This window comes from Talpa occidentalis, unplaced genomic scaffold, assembly GCF_014898055.3.
Source record: "Talpa occidentalis isolate TD23 unplaced genomic scaffold, MPIMG_talOcc4v2.1 talOcc4.2, whole genome shotgun sequence".
Lineage (NCBI taxonomy): Eukaryota > Metazoa > Chordata > Mammalia > Eulipotyphla > Talpidae > Talpa > Talpa occidentalis.
In genome coordinates, this window is record NW_023602073.1 from 141448686 (window position 1) to 141472339 (window position 23654).

The 23654-nt window shown below is 40.5% G+C and overlaps 2 protein-coding genes across 3 annotated transcripts in view; one reads left to right on the forward strand and one right to left on the reverse strand.

The window, feature by feature from the left end:
• Positions 1–723: 723 nt before the first annotated feature.
• NUP43 (nucleoporin 43) lies at positions 724–15388 on the reverse strand. Its single transcript, XM_037520559.2, has 8 exons — positions 13291–15388; positions 12870–12992; positions 11655–11732; positions 10502–10682; positions 9158–9293; positions 8125–8276; positions 6041–6163; positions 724–3364 (listed from the first exon to the last, which is right to left on the reverse strand). Exons 1-8 carry the CDS (start codon positions 13408–13410, stop codon positions 3135–3137), a joined length of 1143 nt encoding a protein of 380 aa, XP_037376456.1. The 5' UTR covers positions 13411–15388; the 3' UTR covers positions 724–3134.
• Positions 15389–15706: 318 nt separating this feature from the next.
• The window catches only part of PCMT1 (protein-L-isoaspartate (D-aspartate) O-methyltransferase), a 34757-nt gene continuing 26809 nt past the window's right edge, over positions 15707–23654 (forward strand). The window contains exon 1 of one of the 2 annotated variants that reach the window (XM_037520561.2): positions 15707–15968. In XM_037520561.2, the coding sequence (XP_037376458.1) occupies positions 15740–15968 (229 nt within the window). In that variant the 5' untranslated portion in view covers positions 15707–15739. The remainder of the gene's footprint in view (positions 15969–23654) is intronic. The other variant, XM_054697913.1, reaches the window with a different exon arrangement.

Sequence of the window (23654 nt, forward strand, 5' to 3'; positions counted from 1 at the left end):
ATTTTGGGGTTATATTTTTTCTCTTCTATATATGCATGTCCCACTCACCCTCCACCAAACCACCTGTGCCAATACCTCTCTACCACACTCCTCTGTTCCCTCATTTGTGAAAATTTATGGATGGTAAGTTTGACTAATCAGCACTTAATGGAACGCAACAAGCCAAGAAAGCAGTAGAAAGGTCTATCATACCTGAATCAGGATGGTAAGACTTATATTATTCTCAACAAGGATTGCACCACCAGAAAAGTTATCAGTTTGGAAATCACTTATTAAAGATCTTTGGCAATTTTTTTTTTAAAAAAAGGAAAAACAAGATTTTTTGTTAGTTCTTCTTACAAAGATTCAGTGTTACCAGAGATCAGGTACTGTATTAAACATTGTTAACAAGACACTAAGGGGCCCTGTTCTTGAGGTTGTGGTCCAGTAGAGGGAGACAGGCTGACTAACACAAGGCTGTCAGCATAACAGAAGTTCAGCATGAAGGGCTTTTAAAGCAGTTTAGCCCTGATTGTCATTTTTCTTGAGAAAATGACACCTAAAAGGATTCCAGAAGGAAAAGCAGAGTGTAGCCAAGAAGGGCAAGAAAGACAGGGAAAAGAATCTTGCCCACAAGAATCCATTGAAGGAATTAAAATAAAAATACCTCCAAAAGCTACAATACATAGTTTTGAATATGTGATGAAAAGAACTAGTTTTTTTGTGGCTCCTGGAGAAAGACAAAGCAAATTTCAGTTCAGTATATGAAAATTCATTTATTTAGTGAGATCTTATAGTAAAGCACTCCAATGTAATGCAAACTCAATAAATTGATTCTGTCTCATAGGAGGTTCACAAGATCATTTTATTAGCCCATAGCAACATGATCCTACCTTTCTTACACAATTCTTTTGGGTCCCACTTACATTAAAACCCTGATAAAATGCTGGATCCATTAAAGCTGTCCAAGTGAGTGACTACCCTGGGAACTGTTAAACTTTATCACATTTTCAAGTAGGGGTTAGAAAATAATTTGTTGGAAATGCCGTGGAAATGATCCAGGATAACTTCTACCTCTAAGACCTGTAGCCCTCAAAAGAAACCCCATTTGATAGTTTCATGAATAAAGGCAGTGACAAATTCATAAACTAGGGTATTATTTATACTCCATAAAGTTTCTTATTAAATCTGGCAGAACTCATAGATTGACAGGAAATAACATTATTCAAATATCCTTTCTTTGATCATGGTTGCAAATAACCCTAAAAGCAAAGCTTCAAACTAAAAACTTGTTTCCAGTCCAATCTAGTGTTCTAAGCCTCTATATCTGGCTCCCTCCATCAATTATCAATGATCAAAGGAAACTGCATATATTACTGTCAGTATATAGAGGGGTGCTACCAACACATATGAAACCCTTAAATTCTCAGCAGCAGACAATGCAGATGAAAGCTGAGATATAGCTTGCCATTAACTGTTCATGGAAAATGTACCACCTGGGAGCTAATCTTCAGGAGTGAGGCTGACTCTGGGCCTACCCAGAGGGAGGATTTTAGCCTGCTAAGTAGAATGTGGAGTACCTGTTCCTGGTAGAGAGAGGGACTCTGCAGCTTAGGCAAGGCAGTCATATGACCGGAACTACACAAAGTCAAGAGAAAATTCATAGCTATGGTGTTTTGATTAAATCCATGTATTTACTGATAGGAAATATGCAGCTACAAATACACCATGCGTATTTCATTTTTCCAAAAGTTTATACACATTGATGAACTGAAAAAGGGTATGGAAGACTATTTGTTGTCTCTGAGGTTATAAGTATTTAAACTTTTCTTTTAACTATGTTTGTTTCTATAATGAGTTACATTTGTAATAACAGAAAGTCTTAAAATTTAGCCCCAGCAATAAAACTATAAACAGATTAAAAATTCCTATCAGCAACATTTCTTTCTGTTCTGATTCTTTGGAATTCAAAGTTACTAATGATCTTTAATGAAATATTTTTGAACCAAATACACACACACGTAAAAGCAGGTCTATATTTGTATTACTTTTAAAAATGTTGACAAAAGCCAAAACCCAAAAACCCTGAGGGAAGGGCATAAAATATTGAAAATATTTATTAGGATAGAAAAGCAAAAATTTACCATAATTACTGTTATTGGAATTATGAAATAAACACATATTTCAATTTTGTAATAGCAGTGATTTGTCATAAAGGTCTTCGTTAGCTCAGTAACACATTTTATCTAACAAACTTTGGAAAGACAATGTCATAAATTGTCTTAACACACTACATGTCAAGTCATCATTAACATTTCAGGTAGGCATACAGATGGCAATCTTCACTGTTACCACATCATCTTATTAGTCTCATACATGTTACCTATCAATGTTAGTTTCAAAGTCAGTTCACTCATTAATGTAAAATTCTATCTTATTGCACAATGTCCAGTTTGGCAATTTTCACTATGTTGCAAAACTAAATAAAGGCAAAAGTCCATAGGAAAAATGTATTTTTCTTATCAAGAAAAAGAAAGTTGGGTCTGAGTAGTTGGCATAGTTCTGTTCAAACATATTCTAATAAAGGGATCTGTCAAAAGATTTTCCCCTGAAAAGAATTTGAACATTACAAAAAGATTTGTCATTTTTGCTCTATATTGCAAAAATGTCATTTTGTTCAATTTTGAAAAGGTTTATTAAGATTACTAAGAAAATAAAAGGTTGTGAAAAGGTTGATGAAAAAACTTGCAATTAAAAGAAGAAACTAACACTGGCTAATGCCACTAGAGAGGGCATACACCCCAAATACTGTGATAGAAATAATAGAAACCCACTGATGGTTTGACAGTATTAAGTCCCAAAAAACCAGAAATGAGGACTTGGCTCCATGAGCTGACCAGAACAGTTTGGTAGTACATTCATCAGCACCAGGATCCCTCTGATATGTTTCCACACCTTGAATTCTTTTGCAATCTACCAGATTCTAAACTGTTACGGCAATGTCCAACTAAAAAAAGCCAAATCTAGGCACTGACATTATCAATGCTTTACAGATGCTCCCCTGCAAATTTCACATCTTTCAATAATAAAAATTTGCATAGAAGTTGGACTTTGAAGGTTATATTTTTATCTGAAATTATAAAATTACAGTATTTCTATGAAAAAAGTTGTCTAGTAACATAAATTGCTTCGGCATCAGTCCCACAAACAAGACAAGGACCTAAGACATCCAAACTGTTGACAGACAAAGTCCTACTGGGAAGCAAGCTTGTGATTTCAATACGGTCTTTTGCAGGATCGGTGCTGAGCCAGGAGCTTATAATAGACTGGTGAGCATTAGCCTGGTTACTAATGCTATGAGACAAAAAAGTACTACTTCTTCCTCCTATGAGAAAAAAAAAACAAAAAATCTTTCAAGATAAATTTTATGTTGGTAAACATCTGTAATTCTGATATTTTTTAAGGTAATGATTTAAACTTGTTTGATTCTCAAAATAACAGACTGACAATTCCACTTTTACATACCACCATTTTTTGACTAATGGCTAATTTAGTGATATTAAATACTCAAATTTCCATAGTATAATACAGATATCAAATCTGAAGTCATCAGGCAAAGTAGTATTTTTTTTTAAAGATTTACTTATGCAGGCCTCCCTGGTGGCGCAAGGGATTAAGACACAACCTACGAAGCTATCTACAAGCCATTGCAGCATGAGTTCGATCACCAGCCAGGGAGGTACCTACATGGTGCAGCAGACCTCTCCTGCTTTGCCAGCTGCTCCCCTTGTTTCAGTCAATCTGCCTGTTCTGTTCCCTACTCTGTCTCTGGTGAATCCTCTCCACCCCCCAAACTCTGGCCTGTACCTCAGTTCTTATATGCATAAATAAATAAATCTTTAAAAAAAATACTAAAATTTGAAAGAAAAAGAAGATTTACTTATTCATACAAGAACCTACACGGCCAGAGGTATGGGGGTGTGTGTGAGAGGATTCACCAGGGACAGAGTAGGGAGCAGAACAGGCAGATATACTGAAATACACTGCTGAGGGGAGCAGCAGGCGAGGCAGGAGAGGTCTGTTGTACCATGTGGGTTGCTCTTTGGCCTGCCAGGGATCGAACTCATGCTGTAGTAGCTGGCAATAGCTTGACAGTGCTGTCTTTAACCCCTGCGCCACCAGGGAGGCCCCCAATACTTAGCACAGTAGGACCACTGTGCTAAGTTTCCTATCTGGTCTCCCTGCTTTTACTTTGCCCTCTCTCTCCCCCAAGAGAGAATGACATAGTAGCCACAGTGAGTCTTTGAAAACATAAACCAGGCAGTGCCATTTCAGGCTCAAAATTCTCGAAAAGGGAATAGCTCTCTATCACATTTAGAATTAAAATCTAAAGTCTACAAAGTCCTGTTCCACTGCTATCTCTCAGCTCCCCCTACTCCCCACCATGCTCTAGAACTACAGCCACACTGGCCACCTTGCTGTTCTTTGGCCTATCTCAGGCCCTTAGTATATGCTGTTTCCTCTGCCTGGAAGGCTTTCATGTGACTCATACTTTCACTTCTTCAGGTCTGCCCTCAAATGTTATCTCAGCCAACTAACCCTGCCTTATATTAGCATAATCTTTCTCCCTCTTAATTCCTTATCCTCCTCCATTCCAATCTTCTTCAGTTATCAATGTATTTAGCCCAGTTCTTACCCTTTTTGTTCTCAGTCCTTTTCCCACTGTTGCATGCTCTGTTATGTACTGTCAGGACAATTTCTATTTTCCAAGCCCCCTTGCCATCTGTTTGCCTCCCCTGTTGTGGACTCTGCCAATGGGAGGTACTACTGTGGGTGGTGGGGAGGGGGGCCGGGGAGTGGGAGCTTTCTTCTGCTCCATATTTCTGGCAATGACAAGAGTGGCAGTAATTCCAGTCCTGGCTGAGGCGCCACCTTTACTGCTGATCCACAACCAATTCTGACAGCACTTCTAACACCACAGCAGCAGAGGTTTTAATACTTTATTTCTGGGGACTGTGCTTTCTTCCCATTTGCTCTTCTAGTATCCTTCTAGTCCCTTTTTGTTTGTCTAACCCTTCTAATACACATGAAACCAATTCCTTCTAAATCTAGAAGAGCTTGTCTTCTGATTGGACCTTTACCGAGACACTATTCATAGACTGCTAGTACATTTACTCAGTATGTGTAGGCATTTTGTTTTGCTCATTGTTGCAGGCTCCAACACCAAGGAGAGAGCATAGCTAATGGTAGGCATTTGATAAACATCTGCTGAACTGAATGAAGATATGAACTTTGGAACCATAGATAACTCAAAAGCAGGAAGCTTGGAAAATGTCAAAAACAAAAACAAAACCTCTTGATTTCATGATCATTAGTGTAGTTTCTAGCTGACCTTTACTTACTTTTGTCCTTCATTAGGAGACAGGACATTTTAGTTTGAAGAGAAACCAGGCTCTTAATACAGAAAAGACCAGGCCTCCCTGGTGGTGCAAGAGGTTAAGTCATAGTACTAGGAAGCTATCCGCAGCCACTGCAGCATGAGTTTGATCCCTGGCAAGGGAGCTGACCCACATGGCACAGCAGACCTTGCCTGTCTCACCTGCTGCTCCCCTCAGCAGTGTATTTCAGTCAGTCTGCCTGTTCTGTTGCCTGCTCTGTCTCTGGTGAATCCTCTCACCCTCTGTACCTCTGGCGTGTACCCTAGAGTTCTTGTATGCATAAGTATATAAGCCTTAAAAAAAAAAATACTGTAAAGACCAACTTTTGTCTTTCCATACACCCTACCTAGGCAGGTGGCAATGTAAAAGCTGTCGAGCCTACTGTCTAGCCCAAGGGCCCAGGACAATGTACTCACTAACAAGATCCCTGTCATCTGAAGTCAGCCAGTTTCTACCACTTGTTATCACCAACAATTAACTGAGAGTTAGATTTCAAGCCCTAAGATACTAGAATTACTGCCCCTGAAGGAAAACACTGTCATTCGTCAATGTTAAATATATCGGAATTATAATTTATTATTTAAACTATAATAAAATTACAAGTACCTTTATTAAAACTTTACCTTGGTGAAAAAGTGATGACTTTTCAGGTACGTCTGTTGAGGCATCCCAATGCCAAAGGGAGCCATCTTCAGAACAAGTAAATAGATGATCTGGGTTGGATGGGTGAAAATGAACTTCCCACACTAAAACACAACCAAGAAGTTTATCCCTGGGCAGATTATTTAAACAAATATAAAAAATTTGTCTCTAGGCATCATCTTCCAGTAACATCCAAGACATACCTTAAGTCTGTGATTAGAATTAAAGGTTTCAGAATTAAAGACATAATACAACTCCCCAGATGACTGTAACATGTAGACAGGATAAGAAGCCGAATAAATCTACTCTGTATTGGACCAGCAAATGAATGAAATGTCTGTCATATGACCCATTAAATTTTTTTGGAAAAGTATGAAGATGGGATAATTCTGCAAAGATTTTTCAAAAACAGAGAAGTTCTCTTATCTTCCATTCTGCATCATTAATATATAAAGATTATATTAATGGAAAGACAGAGAGAACTATAAAAGTACTGTACAAATAAATTTCTAAGACGTTGAGTCCAATTTTGGCTCATGCCAAGACCCTGGACACTCCTGGCCTAAATCACACAAATAGCAACTTGCTCCTAGTCAAGCAGAACCTGGAAATGCTCCAAGAATTTAGATCCAGTTTTAGATGGAGGGCTTTTAAGAAGCCAATTTAGGACTGGAGACCCCTTATGCTGTAGGGTTTAAGGGAACTCTGTGTGCCAATAGACATCTGGTTGCCAGTGGCCACATGGATTTCTTAGGACATTATCTGCAGCATGTTGATAAAATAGGAGGTCTCTGAACAAGGGTTTTGAGAACCTGGGCTCGGTGACCTTTAAGAACCAGCACAGCAAGTGCCTGGGGTACAGCATAAAAAGTATAAGGCACAAGTTTACAAGGTGATAAATTTTCATTCTGACAGTTACCCCATTAAACCCAATGGCACAAAACAAAAAGAAGGCTACCTTCCTCAGGGGGGGGGAAGAATGTGTTCTACATGGGCGCTTATATGAAGAACTTTCATTCCGTTTTATGAAAACAAAGTGAAACCAAATAGCTTATGGAGTCACTGGCAAACTGCCCAAATTTAGACTCTTAGGTATCTACTTTCAAACCTCTATAAAACAGCTTATTTCATCTCTAGCCAGGAGTCAGGATGAATTCAAAATAATACATTCAAGTCAGGACATTCACATGTGTTGATTAACAATACAGGCAGGCAATTCAAAGGCACTGGTAAGAAGATATCTGAGTGTTTGTAATTCTAACACCATGGGGGAGCCTTCATCAGACCCTGAGGACATCCCTCTTTGTTCTTTTTTTCCTGGACATAGCTATACTGTACCTAGAAGAAGCAAAGTTCTTTCTGTATTTTTATTTGCTTTTTAAATATAATCTTAAGTCAGTTATTTTCCTCAGTAGTAATACATAGCTTACTTGAACTGAGAAGTATCAATACTGGTGTAGTATTCACCTTTCTGTACTTTCATTCAAGTTTTAATACAAACTTCTCTTAAATCAGAATTTAAAAGTGTAATTCATTCTGGCATGATATAAAAACCCAGTGATAAAGTGAAAAATTTCCATCCAGCCAAAAAATTCCCACCAAAATCAAGACAAACATAAAGAAAATTACTAAAGTTTCTATCTACTATTCTGGTATTAAAAAAAAAAAGGTACAATAATAAACTGAAGAACACAGATGAGCAAATATTAAATAGCCTACATTTGCATGGTAAAAGGACATTCTCATCCACTAAGTATGGCAAAACAATCTGGTATTATTTTTATGTATGTACAACAGCTTTAAAATCATGCAAAGTTTCTGGCTCATCACGTCTACTAGTAAAACATACTAAGAAAATGAGCATAAAAAGATGGATATATAATATAATCACTGCAGTTTGGATGTAATAATGAAACATGTTAAGGAATTTAGATGTGGGGAAAAGGGCAATTAATTACTCCAACAAAAGGCTATGATGTAAAATTCTCCACATGTATCATTTTGGAGCGCTGCTGACAATCGATCACATAACTCACCCAACAGAAACTTAAGCCACAACACTTACTTTCAGCTTCATGAGCCTTCAGCAGAGACACAGGCATAGTACCTTGTCTAACATCCCAAATACTCAACATTCCGTCCTGGCCACCAGTAGCCACGACATGCTGCTGGTTGGGGTGTCTGTCAACACAGTGGAGTGGTGCTCGGTCACCGGTCCTTTTATGGGAGACACAATGACATCAAACATGGAAACTTTTACATGTTGGAAAAGCCTAATTTCTCATTATATAACCCACAAGACATGTTTCATTCTACTAACTAAAAGATAACTTTATGGCAGGAGCTACTGGCTGAACTCTGTATTTCTAAATATCAAAAATTTTGGGGGGGGTGGTAAATGAAAGCCAAAGTTATTCTTTCTCTCTTCAATTTCTGGAGACACAGTGAGCTTGATAACCTGATAGTAAGATGTGCAAAACACATGTCCAATTCTTTTTTTTAAATGAATTATTTTATTTTATATAATTGTTACATCATTTTTCATTTTTGCATAGTGTATACATTTCATTTTAGTTATATTCCCCATACAATTCCCACTCCCCTTTCCTGACCCTAATCCCTCTTCTCCTCCCGCCACCCTCCACATGTCCAATTCTTAGCTTTAAAAAAATATTATGTATATCTAACAAAAAGCATATTCCTACTCCTATGTCAGCTTAGTCCATATAATTACTTTTTCAGTTTGACACATTCTACTCTTTTACTAGAAAAGGTTGCAAACATAGAAGATTTCTGCTCAGAAAAATTATCTTGTATTTTGTTCCAAATCATACCTAGAGTGTCTTATGCCCACTATTAAACAAATTCCCCATTAAACAATATAAACTTCAAAGAGATGAAGGCTCTGAGTCAATACAATAAATATTGATTGACTGCAGCCTGGTAGTATCAAGTTCATCAATTATCCTTGCTTTATTAAATTTAATCAGGAATCATTCTCTTAAAAGCAATTAAAATATAGTATGGTTTAAGATACATTGCTATAAACAATTGAATAATTTTGCATCACACAACTGAAGTTACAAGTCCAAACTTACAGTGATAATATCTGAGAGGGCTCATTTCCTTGTTGTCTAAAATCCCATATTTTTAGCTGTCCAATGGAATTTACTGTAAGAATCTCAGGAGTTCGAAGAAAGGTTACAGCATGGAGCGTACTGCTATCTGCATTATCTACAAATCAAGAAAATGCAGTATGTGTTAATGGGTACTCTTTTCCCATGAAAATCTGAAATCCTTAAATCCTTCTATGGACTGAAATATTGCAAATGACATTTTAAATGTCACAGGTTAATTTCTATAGAAAAATGGAGTAATACAAGTTAAAATGGACTCGTAGAAAAATGGTCATTGGATACAGAACACCAGAACTGTTTTCTAAATAGAAGACTGAGCTCTCACATTTTTTTCTAGTTCTACTTAAGATTGTTACCCTCCCTCCCCAATTCCAAGACAGCTGGTCAGCTCTCATATCCAATTTTATTTCCCACTGTTGCTAGCCCAGAACCACTTTCTATTGGGCCAAACTGCAGTGCTTCCTACAGAGCCCACTCTGACCTTGTATTATTCTGCTGATTCATATTCTCAGAGTCATCAGTGTCCTCATTAATTCTCTCCTCGTCCACAAAGTCCTTCCTTTTTTCCTAGAGTGTTTAGAGCTTATTTCACATAATAGAACATATATGTAGAGACTTTTGTGACACTCCTCCACACTGCCACAATGCAATGGTCCTTAACAACTAAACCAGTGTTATTCCTCAGAAACAAAAATCATAATAAACAACACAAAAAATTGATTCCATGCATAGGAACTCTGATATAGGAGGTCTGGAGTGGTGAACAGTTAAAAACAAAAACTTCAGACAAGTCTGTATGAAGCAGCTGAAACCTACTACAGTAGAATAACCTTTTTAAAGCATGACATGGTGCAAAAAGTTTCAAAGACTCTTAGTTATCCTCCTAACGATATGCACCCTTTATAGCTGTGCATTAGACACTTTATAACTAGGCCCCAATTTAACATTTTTACTTTACCTCTAGACTCTACCATACAAATATCTAAAGGCAGGTGAACCTATAGTTTTGGTCTCTCTGAATACTTTTACCTGCCTCCACCCTAGTCCCATCTTTTAGTGTCACTAGTGGTCTAAAACCTAGATTAAAAATTGTCACCTGCTCCTATCTCTAGCGACCCCCCAATCAAAAAAAAAAAGTTTCCATCTCCTCCGTAGTCATTCAGTATAGGTCTTATTAGTACACTGTCTTGATAAAAGGACCCTGCTTTGTATATATGTTTTTATATCCCTCAAGACACCGAGCATTGTATGTACTTAACACTTAGATATGTGATGGGCAAAAGAAATATAGAGATTTTATCTTACCTATAGTTCTCACAGCTTCCTTGTGATCAGCTCGAAAGAGATTTATACGGCCATCTTCTCCAACCGTGACAATTTCTGGGTTATTGCACACAACACCTGTGCAAGGTGCGCCGCTACAGGAAAGACTGCCTGGTCCTGAGTGGTAGTGAGCTCTTGTCCACTGCTGGCTGACAGACAGAGTCTAGGCACCAGAAGAGAGGCTATCATATATTGAAGCAAAGCTCTTAAAAACTAGCACTTTTCTCCAACTAAAGAGTATTTTAAAATTCTGTCACACTCTTTTAGAAGAGTAACTCTCTGCTTCTTCATTTGTATTTCCAAGTATGAGAGTCCAGAAACTTCCATCAAAGCTCTGTACACACTGGATCAAATTCAAAAGGAATACTGCTCAATAATGTTCCGTATTTGTCTCAAACTAAAGAAATGGTTTTTAGGTAGCAGGTAGTTGAGTGTTGAAAAGCAGTTATAAATTCTTAAGAGAACTGGCCTACATGTAAGAAATTAATCTTTATAGCACTTTCTGAATGACTTCATTAAGAAAAACTCTTAGGAAGAGTTGGGTCTTATATTTACCAGGCACACCTACTAGCATGGTAAGTAACCTTTATTAATTCCCAAATCTAAAAAAAGCAGTCTTTTAGCTACTTAAAACTATTACTAAAAGTGCCGCAATTTTAAAGTCTTGAACTCACCACTCTATTTTAAAGAGTACTCCAGGGGTTTAGCATATAAGAAAGGCATTGAAAAATGTTATCTTTACATATATAAAGTGTACCATGTCTTCTAACTAAAACCTGGGTTTCATCTACAGAAGCAGAAAGTGCTTTTTCTTTTTGGAGGTACTTTTCTTCTTGAAAGACTAGCATAGGAACTTAAAGGAAAATCAAAGTAAAAAACTGTTTGCCAGAAAACCATACTGTTAGGTCTAAATCAAGATAATTTATTTAACATAAATTCAAAAAATTAAAAAAAGATCACACAACATGGTTCTAGGATTAATCAATCCACTAAAAGATGGGTAATATAACAATACTTTCCTCTTCATGCTTGGGGACCATAAAACCTCACTGTGTCATAATTAAGAACAATCTTATTTAAAAATTCCTAAAAATAATTAAAAAACAAATTCAGTTTTCAAATAAAATTTCTTTACCTGGTTATTTGGATGGTGAAGGAAAACTGTTACGCATCCTGTTGATGAAGCAGCTACAATTCTTTCCTGATCAAAAAACTAAACAGAAAATTCCTGCTTGGCATAATTTAGAAATATTAGTAGGAAAAAACCCATTTGTTTAGCTCAGTTACAATTATAATCATTTTAAAAAGAAAGAGCCAGGCCTCCCTGGTGGAGCAAGGGTTAGTTAATTCTCAGCACTATCAAGTATCAGGCTATTGCCAGCCACTGCAACATGGGTTCGATCCCCTGTCCAAGAAGAAGAGACAGACCTCCCGTCTTGCCTGCTGCTCCCCTCAGCAGTGTATTTCAGTCAATCCGCCCATTCTGTTCCCCATTCTGTCTCTGGTAAATCCTCACTGCCCCCCCACCCCGCACCTCTGGCTGGCACCCCAGTTCTTGTATGCATAAATAAATCATAAAAAAGTAAAATAAAATAACACTACATTATAAGATGCAGGGATTTTGAAATCATACAGATCAGGATTTGAAAACTAAAGTCATTTCCACCAATTACTACTAGTTTTGAAACTCTGGCCAAGTTAAGTTTTCAAACCTTGGGAAATCTTTAAAATGGGAGAATTAATCCCTACTTAGGGGTTGTTTTGAGAAGTCAAAAGCTAAAACATTTGTGCAAGGTGTACTGCTATAGGAAGGACTGCCTGGCCCCGTGTGGTAGTGAGCTCTTGTTCATTGCTGGCTGACAGACAGAGTCTAGGCACCTGTAGGGAGGAGATCATTAATCAAACCGAAGCTCTAAAATACTAGCACTTTTCCCCAACTTAAGTATTTGTTCACTCTGTACATGCACAAAAGATCTTTCTGTTCTCTCATTGGTAAAAACTGACAATACTTGATTCACAAACATATGAGGGGAATTAAATCAACTTATGTAAAGCTCCCCAAAGAGTGCATGACACACAGTAGATGGTTAATTAATTAAAAAACAAAAAAAAGAGGCCAAGTTTAAAAAAAAAAAAAACGAACAACAAAACACCACAAGGATTAAATGCAACTCCCCCTCACTGATTCAGCTGGTAAGTGGTTACCTTAAGTGACTACATTGATAATGTAGTGTGAACTGATTTTCCTGTAGTTTTGGGGTAAGACTAGACAAACTCTAAGATCCTTTACATCTTTAAACTCATTATTCTAATTTTTTAAAAAGTTAGTTTTGGGGTTTTACAGGCTTACTTGTAAATCCATGACATCACCATGGTGTTTGATATCACATAGTAACTGATGATCTCCTTCAAACCCACCATCTGAGTCCAAGTTCCCAAAATCTCCAATCGACCACAACGAAACATAATTTTCCTGTAAAGCAGAAAGATTTATCTTAAGATGAAACATCCATGAACTCTTGGAACCTAAATTTTACATTACCTTTAAGCAACCTTGCTTTAAAAGCATCTCAGACAAACGGTATGCTCAGAGTTTAAGACACATGAGATCCCAGGCTCACGCACAACCTCTCCAGCTGGAGCTACAGAACCCCCGGGCCCGAGCCTGGGAGACCGAGACCGGCCAGGGAGGGAGATTCCCGCGCGGGCGGTGCGGGGCGCGGAGCCAGGGAGAGGCGGAGCCAGGATTCCCCAGCCGGGAGTGCGGGTACCTCATTGTCCCAAGAACCCGTGGCGAAGGTCTCCGCGGTCTGCAGGCTCCCCGGGGGTACCGGGCGCCAGCGGGTTTTGCTGATTTTCTGAGACACGAACTTGGCATAAATCTCCTCCATGCCGAGAGCAGCCACGGCAGCCTCAGCAGCCACAGCGGGAAGCGCCGCGCGCGCCTCTCAGCCCCGCCCCTTCCCGCGGGCTCTGATTGGACAGGACGTCCCGGGGAGGACGGTGGCCGCCGAGAGTCAATTCTCTTCGGTCGCCGTGTGCGCACCACCTGCTTCTGAACGGAAGTAGGAGCGCCCTTCTTTGTGGAGGTGGCTTTGAACAGAGGCGAGAGCGTGAGAATCCTTGTAGGTCCTGCTCCTTATCTGCAAAATTATTATAGTATCGCAAAAAAAAAAAGGCATTTGTACAATAGTTATGCAACGTACATCAAATTTGAGAGCAACTAAAAAATAATGTAAGACAAACAACCTAGTAGCGAGTATTTCGTTTTGCACTTTACTGAGCATAGAGAAGATTAAAAATCCGTAAATTCTCATGAAGTACGCCCATTAGCGTACCAATTTGTTATTCTAAATCTTTTTCTCTTTACCTCACAGTTTCTTTACTTCAAAGTGGTAAACACACACATTGCCAGAGTCTGGAGTTGGGAAATCTTTAAAATGGGAGAATTAATCCCTACTTAGGGATTAATTAATCCCTACTTAGGGAGAATTAATCCCTACTTAGGGAGTCTGGGGTTGGAATTCTAGTGTTGACGTCTATTGTCTGTATAGCCTTCAATTCATTTATGTATATGATTTAAAATTCGTTCTTTATGTGATATCTACGCTCAGGAATCACTGCTTTCAGAGCCTTCTTTGCTTTTGATTGCGCCTTTAACATCTTTGCATTCTTCTCTACTTCTCAGAATCCTGCCCATCTTTCAAGAATCAGTACCTTGTATCTTTTCCTAATAAGTCCATAACGATCTAAACTAATAGCACTTAATATCTAAACCACTAATAACACTTATATTTTGTCCTCTGTTGCTAGTTTTCTTTTGCTGTGGACCTCCAAAATAAAAGAATGTAAATCCTGCTGCAGATGAGGTATGACTTATTCATAGGTCCTTTATATTATATCCATAATTGTATAGATTGTTTTCTTTAAGCGGGGCTTTGATTTTTTTTAAATCTGGTATTGGCAGCCCTATTTCACAGTCAAAGCTTATGGAATTACCACTCAGGTTAGCTTTAGAGAGTTGTCAGGATTTTTTAAAACAAAAGACCATTAGAAACTACTGAGATGCAATGAAAAACTATTAGAGCCCCAAACTGACAATTTTATTTCTTATAGGAAGAACACAGCTTTGAAAGTAATTTCGTTTATGGTCAGAGAACACCAGGAAATAGGTGATGCATATTTCGAACTGGAAGTGGGTTGTGTCACGTTTGGTAAAACGTTTCGAAAACTAGAATTCAAAAATTGCTGCTGACGCAGTAGTCCAGATGCCTCAACACAGCTTTTTTTCCCCTTCGTTAAGAGTTTATTGGACCTCGTGATGACTGGATTTTATCAGTCCCAGTTCTGACTGGAGTTTACGAATTGGACACGACAGGTAGGTATCTTTGTCAGTGTCCCACTTACTACATGATCTTGCGGAGCTGACAGCACTAGAGCTCTGATATTTGAGACTTAGCTGAAAACACACACTTGTATGGGGAGAATAAATCATTAACTACAGGATCTGGTGGTATTTTTAACCAACTGCATTTGCTCTAAGCATTCCCTCGGCTCCATTTCACCGCTGGTGTCATGGTATTCTTCCACTCTCTGAATTTGTGCCTTCAGAGTTGAGAACAAACCGGGGTACCCAAGTCTCTGCTAACAAAACTGTTACATATTTGTCACAAACCAAAGGCTAGAGGACCCGGGTTAGAGGAGGCCTGGGTTTTCTCGGTTCTAAGAGGATTATTCGTGCTCGGCCATAGGGAGCTGGGGCTCTAATCCACCTAAATAATAGCCGGCTGGGTTGGGCGAGGCGGGAGAAGGCTGGAGCCCACCGCCTAGCAACCTGGACAGCCATAGGAGCAGACCCGCGGCTCGCAACAGCTGACCCGGCGGCGGCTGCGGAGCCCCCGGCAGGGCGAACCAGATCCGGAGACGCGGCGGCACCGACCCGTCCGGCCCGCGGGGACGGGAGCTGCGGCCTCGCACGCGCCCGCCTACCCGCCCGCCCGCGCGCGGCCCCAGCCCGGAGGCGGCGTGCAGCCGAGAGCCTCAGGGACTGGCAGGCAGCGGCGGCGGTGGCGGCGCTGACTCAGCCGGGCTCCCCGCCGGCGCCCCGAGCTACGGCAGCCAGCGGCGCGGGCGACCGGGCGCGCGCCACCCCCGCCTCGGGCCCCACCCGGCCGCGCCCCGGGCCGCGCGGCGTCACAGAGCGCATGCGCGCCGCGGGGGATGCCGGGAGCGCGCGGTGGCGGCAGCGGCGGCGACGGCAGTCACGGCGGCGGCTCCGGCGGGGACGCGGGCGGGGCGGCGGGCGTGTGGGAAGTGGTCTCCCTCTTGGCGAAGCTGCTGGGCACCGTCGCCGCGCTGAAGGCCGTCCTGTACCTGCTCCGGGTGTGCCTAGCCATGGCCTGGAAGTCCGGCGGCGCCAGCCACTCGGAGCTGATCCACAACCTCCGCAGTAAGTGCCGCGGGCCGGCGGGGCGGCGGGGCAGGCCGGGCCCCCGGGGCCGACGGGAAGCCCCGGCCCCGACCCGCGCCCGGCGGAGGCCCGCGGCGCGGTGTGGCCCCGGCGGCCGCGCCCCGCGTCCCCCGGGACCTGTCGCTGCGCGGCGCCGGCGCCGGGAAGGGGCGCGCGGGAGCGCGGCCGCCGGGCCGGGCAGGGCAGGCGGGGGTCGGGCGCGGCGCGGGCCGCGGGGCTGTCCCCGGAGCCGCCGCCTGCGCCTCGGGGCCCGGCGGGCGAGGGGCGTGCCCGCGGGCGGGGGAGACGCGGGCCGGACCCCGGGGGCTGGGCCGGGACCCGGGGGCCTCGCCCGCGCCCCCCGCGCCTTCCCCCCTCCCTGCTGCGGAGCCGCCCCGGCCGCGAGCGCTTCTCCCGCTCCGCCTCCCCCGCCCTCCGGTGTTTCCCCGGAGGGAGATGCCGCCGTCTGATACCGGCGCGGGGAGGGAGAGGAAGGTGAGAGGATCGTCGTGGCAGTGCTCGGAGGCATTTCTGGGGCGACTGTCCAGTGGAAAGCTTCGTGGGGGGCGGAGGAAGAAAGAGCCAGGGATGCTGTTCCCGAGGGGTCATGTCTCAGGAGCCTGGTCGAGGTCCCGGCCCAGCGGACGGGCGTGTGTGTCTCTGATGCTCTAACTTTTCCTGGGGTCCCGTGTGCTCTAAAAGCCTTGTATGGAAGTTTCTGTTTTTCTCTTCAGTTATTGTAGTCCTTCCTCTGATAAGTTTCCTGTGGGACGAATGCTGTGTCACCTTTTCTTTTTTTTTTACATCGGAATACCGTGTCGGGTCTGGGAGACCTGGACTGCTAGTACTTTCCTTGTCGTTAACTTTGCAAATAATCCTATCCTGCCACGTGGTATTTTTGATTGTTACATGTCATTTAGCTTTTCGCGTGTTTGCCAGGTCGCCTAGTTTGGTTTGTGACCTCCTTGAGGGCTGGGACTTTTAAAATATCTTTGAATTCTCTTGAAGAACTTAATTCTCACTTTTTTTCCCCCAGAAATGCCAATTAAATGTACATTATATGCATGAATCTGTGCTATGGACATCAACATGAGTGAGAGAAATAAATAGCACTGCTGGCACATGACTAGTACTTAACATTGCTCATTTTCCTATTTTTAAATAATAAAATGGATATTTTACAATATAACAAGAAATTGTGTCCTTAGTGTTTAGCAGTGAAGGATGGTTAGATTTCAGAATTCTGTCGAGCATTGCCAGTATTCACTTTATGGAAGGATATTTGATTGGAAGTGGCTATTTATATGTTGAAGCAATATTATGAGGCAGTTTATGAAGTATAATGTAGGTTCTCATGGATTCCACATGTACTAAAGATGTAAATATTTTTATAGATTTCTTTAAGTGATCTAGTATCTGCTACTAGTGCAGTGTACGTGCAAAACATTCTACACACGAACTGTGATTAAGTAATTTTCCACTGGTAGGTTATCTCAGTAGATCCTTGGCTGTGGCAGAATTGTAATCAATCAGGCACTTAGAGAGTCTCCTTTTTGGGGCCAATTTCTAGTAAGCCAAGTCTAGATCTTTCCCCAATGGTTTTATAATCATTTTTTAAAAAGATTTATTTATTTATGCATACAAGATCTGGGGTACAGGCCAGAGGGGTGAGAGGATTCACCAAAGACAGAGTGGGGAGCAGAACAGGTAGACTGACTGAAATATACTGATGAGGGGAGCCTGGGCAAGTCAGGAGAGGTCTGCTGTACCATGTGGGTAGCTCCCTGGCTGGGGATCGAACTCATGCTGCAATGGCTGCGGATAGCTTCATAGGTTGTCTCTTAACCCCTTATGCCACCAGGGAGGCCCTTACAATCATTTTTAATGTACTATCACATTGCTACTCTTAGCTGAACCTTCTATGCATGTTTTCTATCAGAAAATTTAATAAAAAATATTTGACACATGACTATTGATATAGAAAAACATTTAGTTTTGTATTAGGTCTGTGATAAGAGGAAATTAGAGAACAAATTGTTTAGCTTCTTTTGTAACACTTGTACAACTTTAGTTTCAACTTCTTGTTGCATTAATTTTAGCTAATAGGCTATATTTATTATAAAAGTAATTTTTACTCATGTGAAATTCAGTTGGCACAAAATTGAAAAATTTCCCCCTTTCCTGGTTATTCCACTGTTGTAGCCACTAATTTAGAGGCTTCTAATGAAATCTGTAGAAAAGATTGAAATGTGATTATGTTGATGTTGAAGTAAAAAGAAATCTGCAAATTGGAAAAGGGGGTGAGTGCTGAGGCTCCAGAATGGTATTTCTCACAAGTTCTTGAATAAGGCTGGTGCTGCTGCTCCAGGGACTGCAGTTTGAGAATCACCGACATAGAGAATGAGAAATTAAAATCTTTCACTCTGCCTCTGTTTCAGCTGAATCACTTATGTGCTTCAAAATAAAGCTTTAGGAAAAAAGCCTAGAGAAGTTCTGACCAATAAAGCTCTCTGTAATGTCTGTATTTGAGCTGCTCAATGTGATAGCTACTAGCTCCATGTGGCATTGCATTGTTAGTGCAACTGGAGAAGTGGATTTTTATGTTAATTAAATAGGATAGGACAAGCCTATAACATGAAAAATGCAGTTATTTTATAATTATAGGTGATAATATCCTCATGAAACAAATTAATTTAAACCAACTGTGAGCCTGCTAAACCCAGGAATGTTGTTTAAATATTTATGTTAGAGTCATTTTCTACTTTATTATAACCCACTTTATTGGGTTAATTTTAAGCCATGGTAAAGTTTAGGAAAAGATGAAGGTGTAGGAGTAGGTGAGGTTAGGAGAGGTCGTCTCCTGGAGCCTGGGTTTCGAACCCAGAGCGCTTGAGGAAGGTTAATTTTAACTAACAGACTTCAAATGATGTACTGGCCACTTAAAACAATGCTAACAAATTGTTCTTTTACCTGTTTTCGTTTGTAAAGATAATCAGTCCACTACCCTAATGTGTCAATTATTTCTTTTACATCCTTGATTGACTCATTTTGCATATATAATATTTATGGTTTGTCATTCGGTCAACTGATGTTTCACACTTTTTCAGGCCAGAAAGTGGGGCTATTTAAGTGAATAAAATAGACATCTGTTTTCTCTTGTTGCTTTCTTCTAGTGAAGGCAAATGAATAAAATACATAGTATGGCACATGATAAGTGATAAAGTAGGGAAGGGGTGGATAGCGAGTATGGAGTAGTCAGTTTGCAGTTGCAGGGGAGAAGGCCTCACACTAAGGTGTCATTTGATCAAAGGTTTGGTGGTGAGGAAAAAACTCAAGCCATTCAGGCAGAGAAAATAGCAATAGCTAGATTGTATTTGGGGTATGAGAGAAAGATTGGAGTCAAGGAAAGATTTTAGGCCTGGGAAACTGGGATGATTTGTCATTTTTTCAATTGAAGAAAGTAAGCAAGAAGGCAATCTGAAATTTGTGAGGATTGTGCAAGGAGATGTGAGAATGCAGTTTTGCAGTTTATTTGGGGGAAAGATATGTTTCAGATACTTATAAAACATTTAAGTGGAGACCTCTGACTATGTAATAGTGATGGTACTAAGTAATTTTTATATATTTAACTGTTTTTACTTTTTCAAATAAATTGAAATTATTTTCTTATTCTATTTAGAGTGTTACTTTGTAGTCACCTATATAGTAGTAGGAAAGACAGAATCCTAAATTCACTATTTTCAGAAATTAGGACCTAATTTAGAATCCAGAAAAATACCTTATTATTTTAATTTATTTAAACTAAGTCTTGACATATTCTAGTAAGTAAATTTACAATGAATTGAACAAGATAATTTATATGACATTTTGAGGAAATTTTAATAATCAGTGTCTATATTTTAGTTATAAACTGAAAATTAAAAATTCAGTTTCTCAGTTGTACTAAACACATTTCAAGATCTTAAGCGCCACGAGAGGCTTATAGCTAGCATGTTGGACAGTGCAGATAGAACTTATAAGAGTTTCTATTGACCAGCACTAGTTCTAGGTGCTACATTCTATTTAACATGATCTTAGTTCCATTGTGCTATTCCAGATATTGTTATTAGTATTGCATTCAAATCTGGACAACATGTTTTAAAAGTAGTGGTGAAAAACTGATGATTATCAGGTGTCTCCCTGGTGGCACAAGGGGTTAAGACACAGCACTATGAAGCAATCTGCAGCCCCTGGAGCACCAGTTCGATCCCTGGCCAGGGAGGTGACCCACATGGCACAGCAGACCTCTCCTGACTCGCCCGCTGCTCCCCTCAGCAGTGTATTTCAGTCAGTCTGCCTGTTCTGTTCCCCATTCTGTCACTGATGAATCCTCTCACCCCCTGCACCTCTGGCCTGTACCCCAGTTCTTATATGCATAAATAAATAAATCTTTAAAAAAAACAGAACTGATGATTGTCAGACAAAGGTGATCAAGATGACAAGAAGGGTCAGGATGTTATATGATGATTTGATGAGATTGAGGTGGTTTGGTTTAGCAGCAAAAAAGTCTATTTAGGGCCTCCCCAGTGGCGCAGCGGTTGAGCACTGCGGCGCCGGTTCGATCCCCGGCTGCTCCCCGGCCACGGGAGGAGGGTCCCACACGGGGCGCAGACCTCTCCTGCCGCCCGCTGCTCCCCTCAGCAGTGTACTTCGGTCCTTCTGCCTGCTCTGCTCCCCGCTCTGGCTCTGGTGAATTCTCTCACCCTCCCGCGCTTCTGACTGTACCCAGTGCATATATAAACAAAACAAAACAAAACAAACAAACAAACAAATAAATAAAACATGCCTCTATTTAAAAAAAATTATAATAAAAAAAAAAGTCTATTTAGTTGAAGAAATGTTGTGTAGGAGAGGGTCAAACCAGGACAGATAGGAGGCAGATTTTGGCTCATTATTTAAAAGTATTCACAAAGCTATCCTAACAGTCAAAGAATTGGCTTTGAAAAATAGTGTTTTCTGTCACTGGATAGGGTAAAGCAAAGAATGAGTGACCTTTTTTACTGTAAGGGATATTGTAGAAGAGATTTGTCACCAGCTTTGAACCCTTGCTAGATCTCTAAGATCCTTCCACATTACACATTCTGTGATTTTATTATAAGTCTTGAGAAAGAGGCATTTTAAAATTGTCTTTGGTACTTAAATGATATGCTTTATTATAACTTGCCATCACATAAAATTCTTCTTTGATTATAGTGTGAATTTAAAACTAATCCATTTCAAGTTCTACTTACCACTTATGCCTAATCATTCTAGTTGGAAAGTAAAATGTGACCATTTTGTTTCTTATTGTTTTCCTTGGTGTATTGATGCTTGAGAAGAAATGCAGAGTAGGTGATTAACATCTGTTCAAGTCATAAAATAGTAAGATAGTGTTGCTTTTGTTGCGATATAACTTTGTAACAAATTTAGAAAAAGTTTCTATATTGCTTTAAAAAGTTTCTGTAGCTAGTTTCTTAAGTGTGTTTTCATTACTTCATACCAACACAGATCCTTTTTTTATTTCTTCCATAGTTGTTTTCATTCCCTTATTTTCCCTCATCAAAAATCTTAGAAGAAAAAAAAATCTTAGAAAAAATCATTGATACTTTCAGGTTGTCACCCAGTTAACTCAGTAGTTCTGACAAATGCCTTTCAGAGTTATTCTTTCTGCTGTATTTTCAGTGATATTTTAGCGTAGGTTCTCACACACTTGGACTAATAAAATACATGGTATCTGGTTGGTCGTCACACTTTCCATTTCTCTCCCCTCAAAATCATTCTACACATTATACTAATTTCTTAGGGTCCTCTGTTATGTAATATTTTTTTATGCCCTGGCCTCCTATTGCTTACTGTATAAAATGTAGTGCATCTTGCTTAGCTTTCAGGCCTCCTGAGGGTCTCTCCCTTGCTCTAACTCCAGTCCTTTTCTTGAAATTGACCTCATTTTCCTCTCTATTTGCAGTGTGCTTTATGTTCTATTGCTGTTCTACAGCTATAACGATGAACAAAGTAACAATGACCACCAAAATCAGTTTCTGTGCCCTGTAAAACCCCCCATATAAACAATTTACGCCTAATATGGCGGTTCGGTGATGTTGAGGACTGGGACCCTTCTCTCTTATTGCTCTACCTTTATTCTAGCCAGTACGGAGAGCAATGGGGAAAAAGAAAAACCCTGTTCCTTTTAAGGGCATGATCTGAAAGTTTGCATACATAATTCCCGCATATGTTCCATTGACAAGAACTTAATTGTAAGGGTACACTAACTACAGGAAGGCTAGAAAATGTCCCCAATTAAAATTCTACCACTGTGAAGAAAAAGAGGCTCTGGCACATCTTACATCTTGCTAATTAGAGGGGTGTGTGTGTGTGTGTGTATACATATATACATTATATATACATCTACATAGGTGCATATTGTCTGTGATACTAGGCCAGGATAATTAAAAAGATTAACCTTTAGTCAAGTAATATACATGCATAGTTAGAAGATAAAATAGTAGAGGGCTTATAATGAAAAATAGGAATCACTTGCTCTGTCTCCCCTACTCCAAGCTTGTTACCTGGAGTGAAACACTTTTCAATATCTTTTTGATTCTTTTTTTTAAAGGTTTATTTTCATTTATGCATACAAGAGCTGGAGTACAGGTCAGAGGTGAGGGGGGGTGAGAGGATTTACCAAAGACAGAGTGGGGAGCAGAACAGGCAGATCTACTCAATACACTGCTGAGGGAAGCAGCAGGTAAGACAGGAGAGGTCTGCTGCACCATGTGGGTCAGCTCCGTGGGGGGGGGGATGAACTCAGGCGGCAGTAGCTGGCAATAGCTTGATAACTTGATATCGCGAGACATAACCCCTGCGCCAGGGCGGTCCACCTATTTGATTCTTGGTGATTATCTTCATGTCTCTAAATCACATGCTTAAACTTTTTTCCTCATCTTACCCACTTTATTATTATTATTATTACTATTATTAGCTTACATTTTAAGGGGACAGGTTTATTAAGAAAAGGAGAAAGGAGAAAAAGAGGCACCTGCAAAGACACAGGTGGGCAGAGAGCCATTGCTGCTGCTGCTGCTGTTTTTGAAAGGGAAAAATTTGTTAAAAGACATGCCTGCATAGACATGGGTGGGCAGTCTTGGGAGGTGAGAGCTGCCTCATTTTATCCACTTTAACCATCATCTGCTGATCTGCTAAGTAGATAAACTGCAACTCCCTTCCCTCCATATAGTTTTTTTTTTTTTTTAAGATTTATTTATTTATACAGAGTTGTTGGGAGTGAGAGGATTCACCAGAGACAGAGTGGGGAACAAAACAGGCAGATGTACTGAAATACACTGCTGAGGGGAGCAGTGGGCAAGTCAGGAGAGGTCTGCTGCACCATGTGGGTAGCTCCCAGCCCAGGGATAGAACTCATGTTGCAGTGGCTGCAGCTAGCTTCATAGGTTGTGTCTTAACCCCTTGCACCACCAGGGAGGCCATATAGTTTTATCATAATTTTTGGTTCCTCTTTTGGGATTGCCTTTGTAAATTTGAGTAATATACTTTAACCTCAATTTCTTGTTCTGTATTTTATAAATTGACACAACCTCTTAAACTCTCCACTTTGTAAAAAATTCCAGTGAGTTCTCCCTTTATTTTTTCCCAATTTACTTAACAATTTAT

Bases quoted from the DNA above. Each gene is read 5' to 3' on its own strand.
- NUP43 (XM_037520559.2), bottom strand. From the start codon at position 13,410: ATGGAGGAGATTTATGCCAAGTTCGTGTCTCAGAAAATCAGCAAAACC. The intron at 9,294-10,501 runs GTAAGATAAAAT...CTTGATTTGTAG, and splicing joins GGAAGCTGTGAGAACTATAG to ATAATGCAGATAGCAGTACG. The intron at 3,365-6,040 runs GTAAAGTTTTAA...TTTTTCTCATAG, and splicing joins GTCATCACTTTTTCACCAAG to GAGGAAGAAGTAGTACTTTT.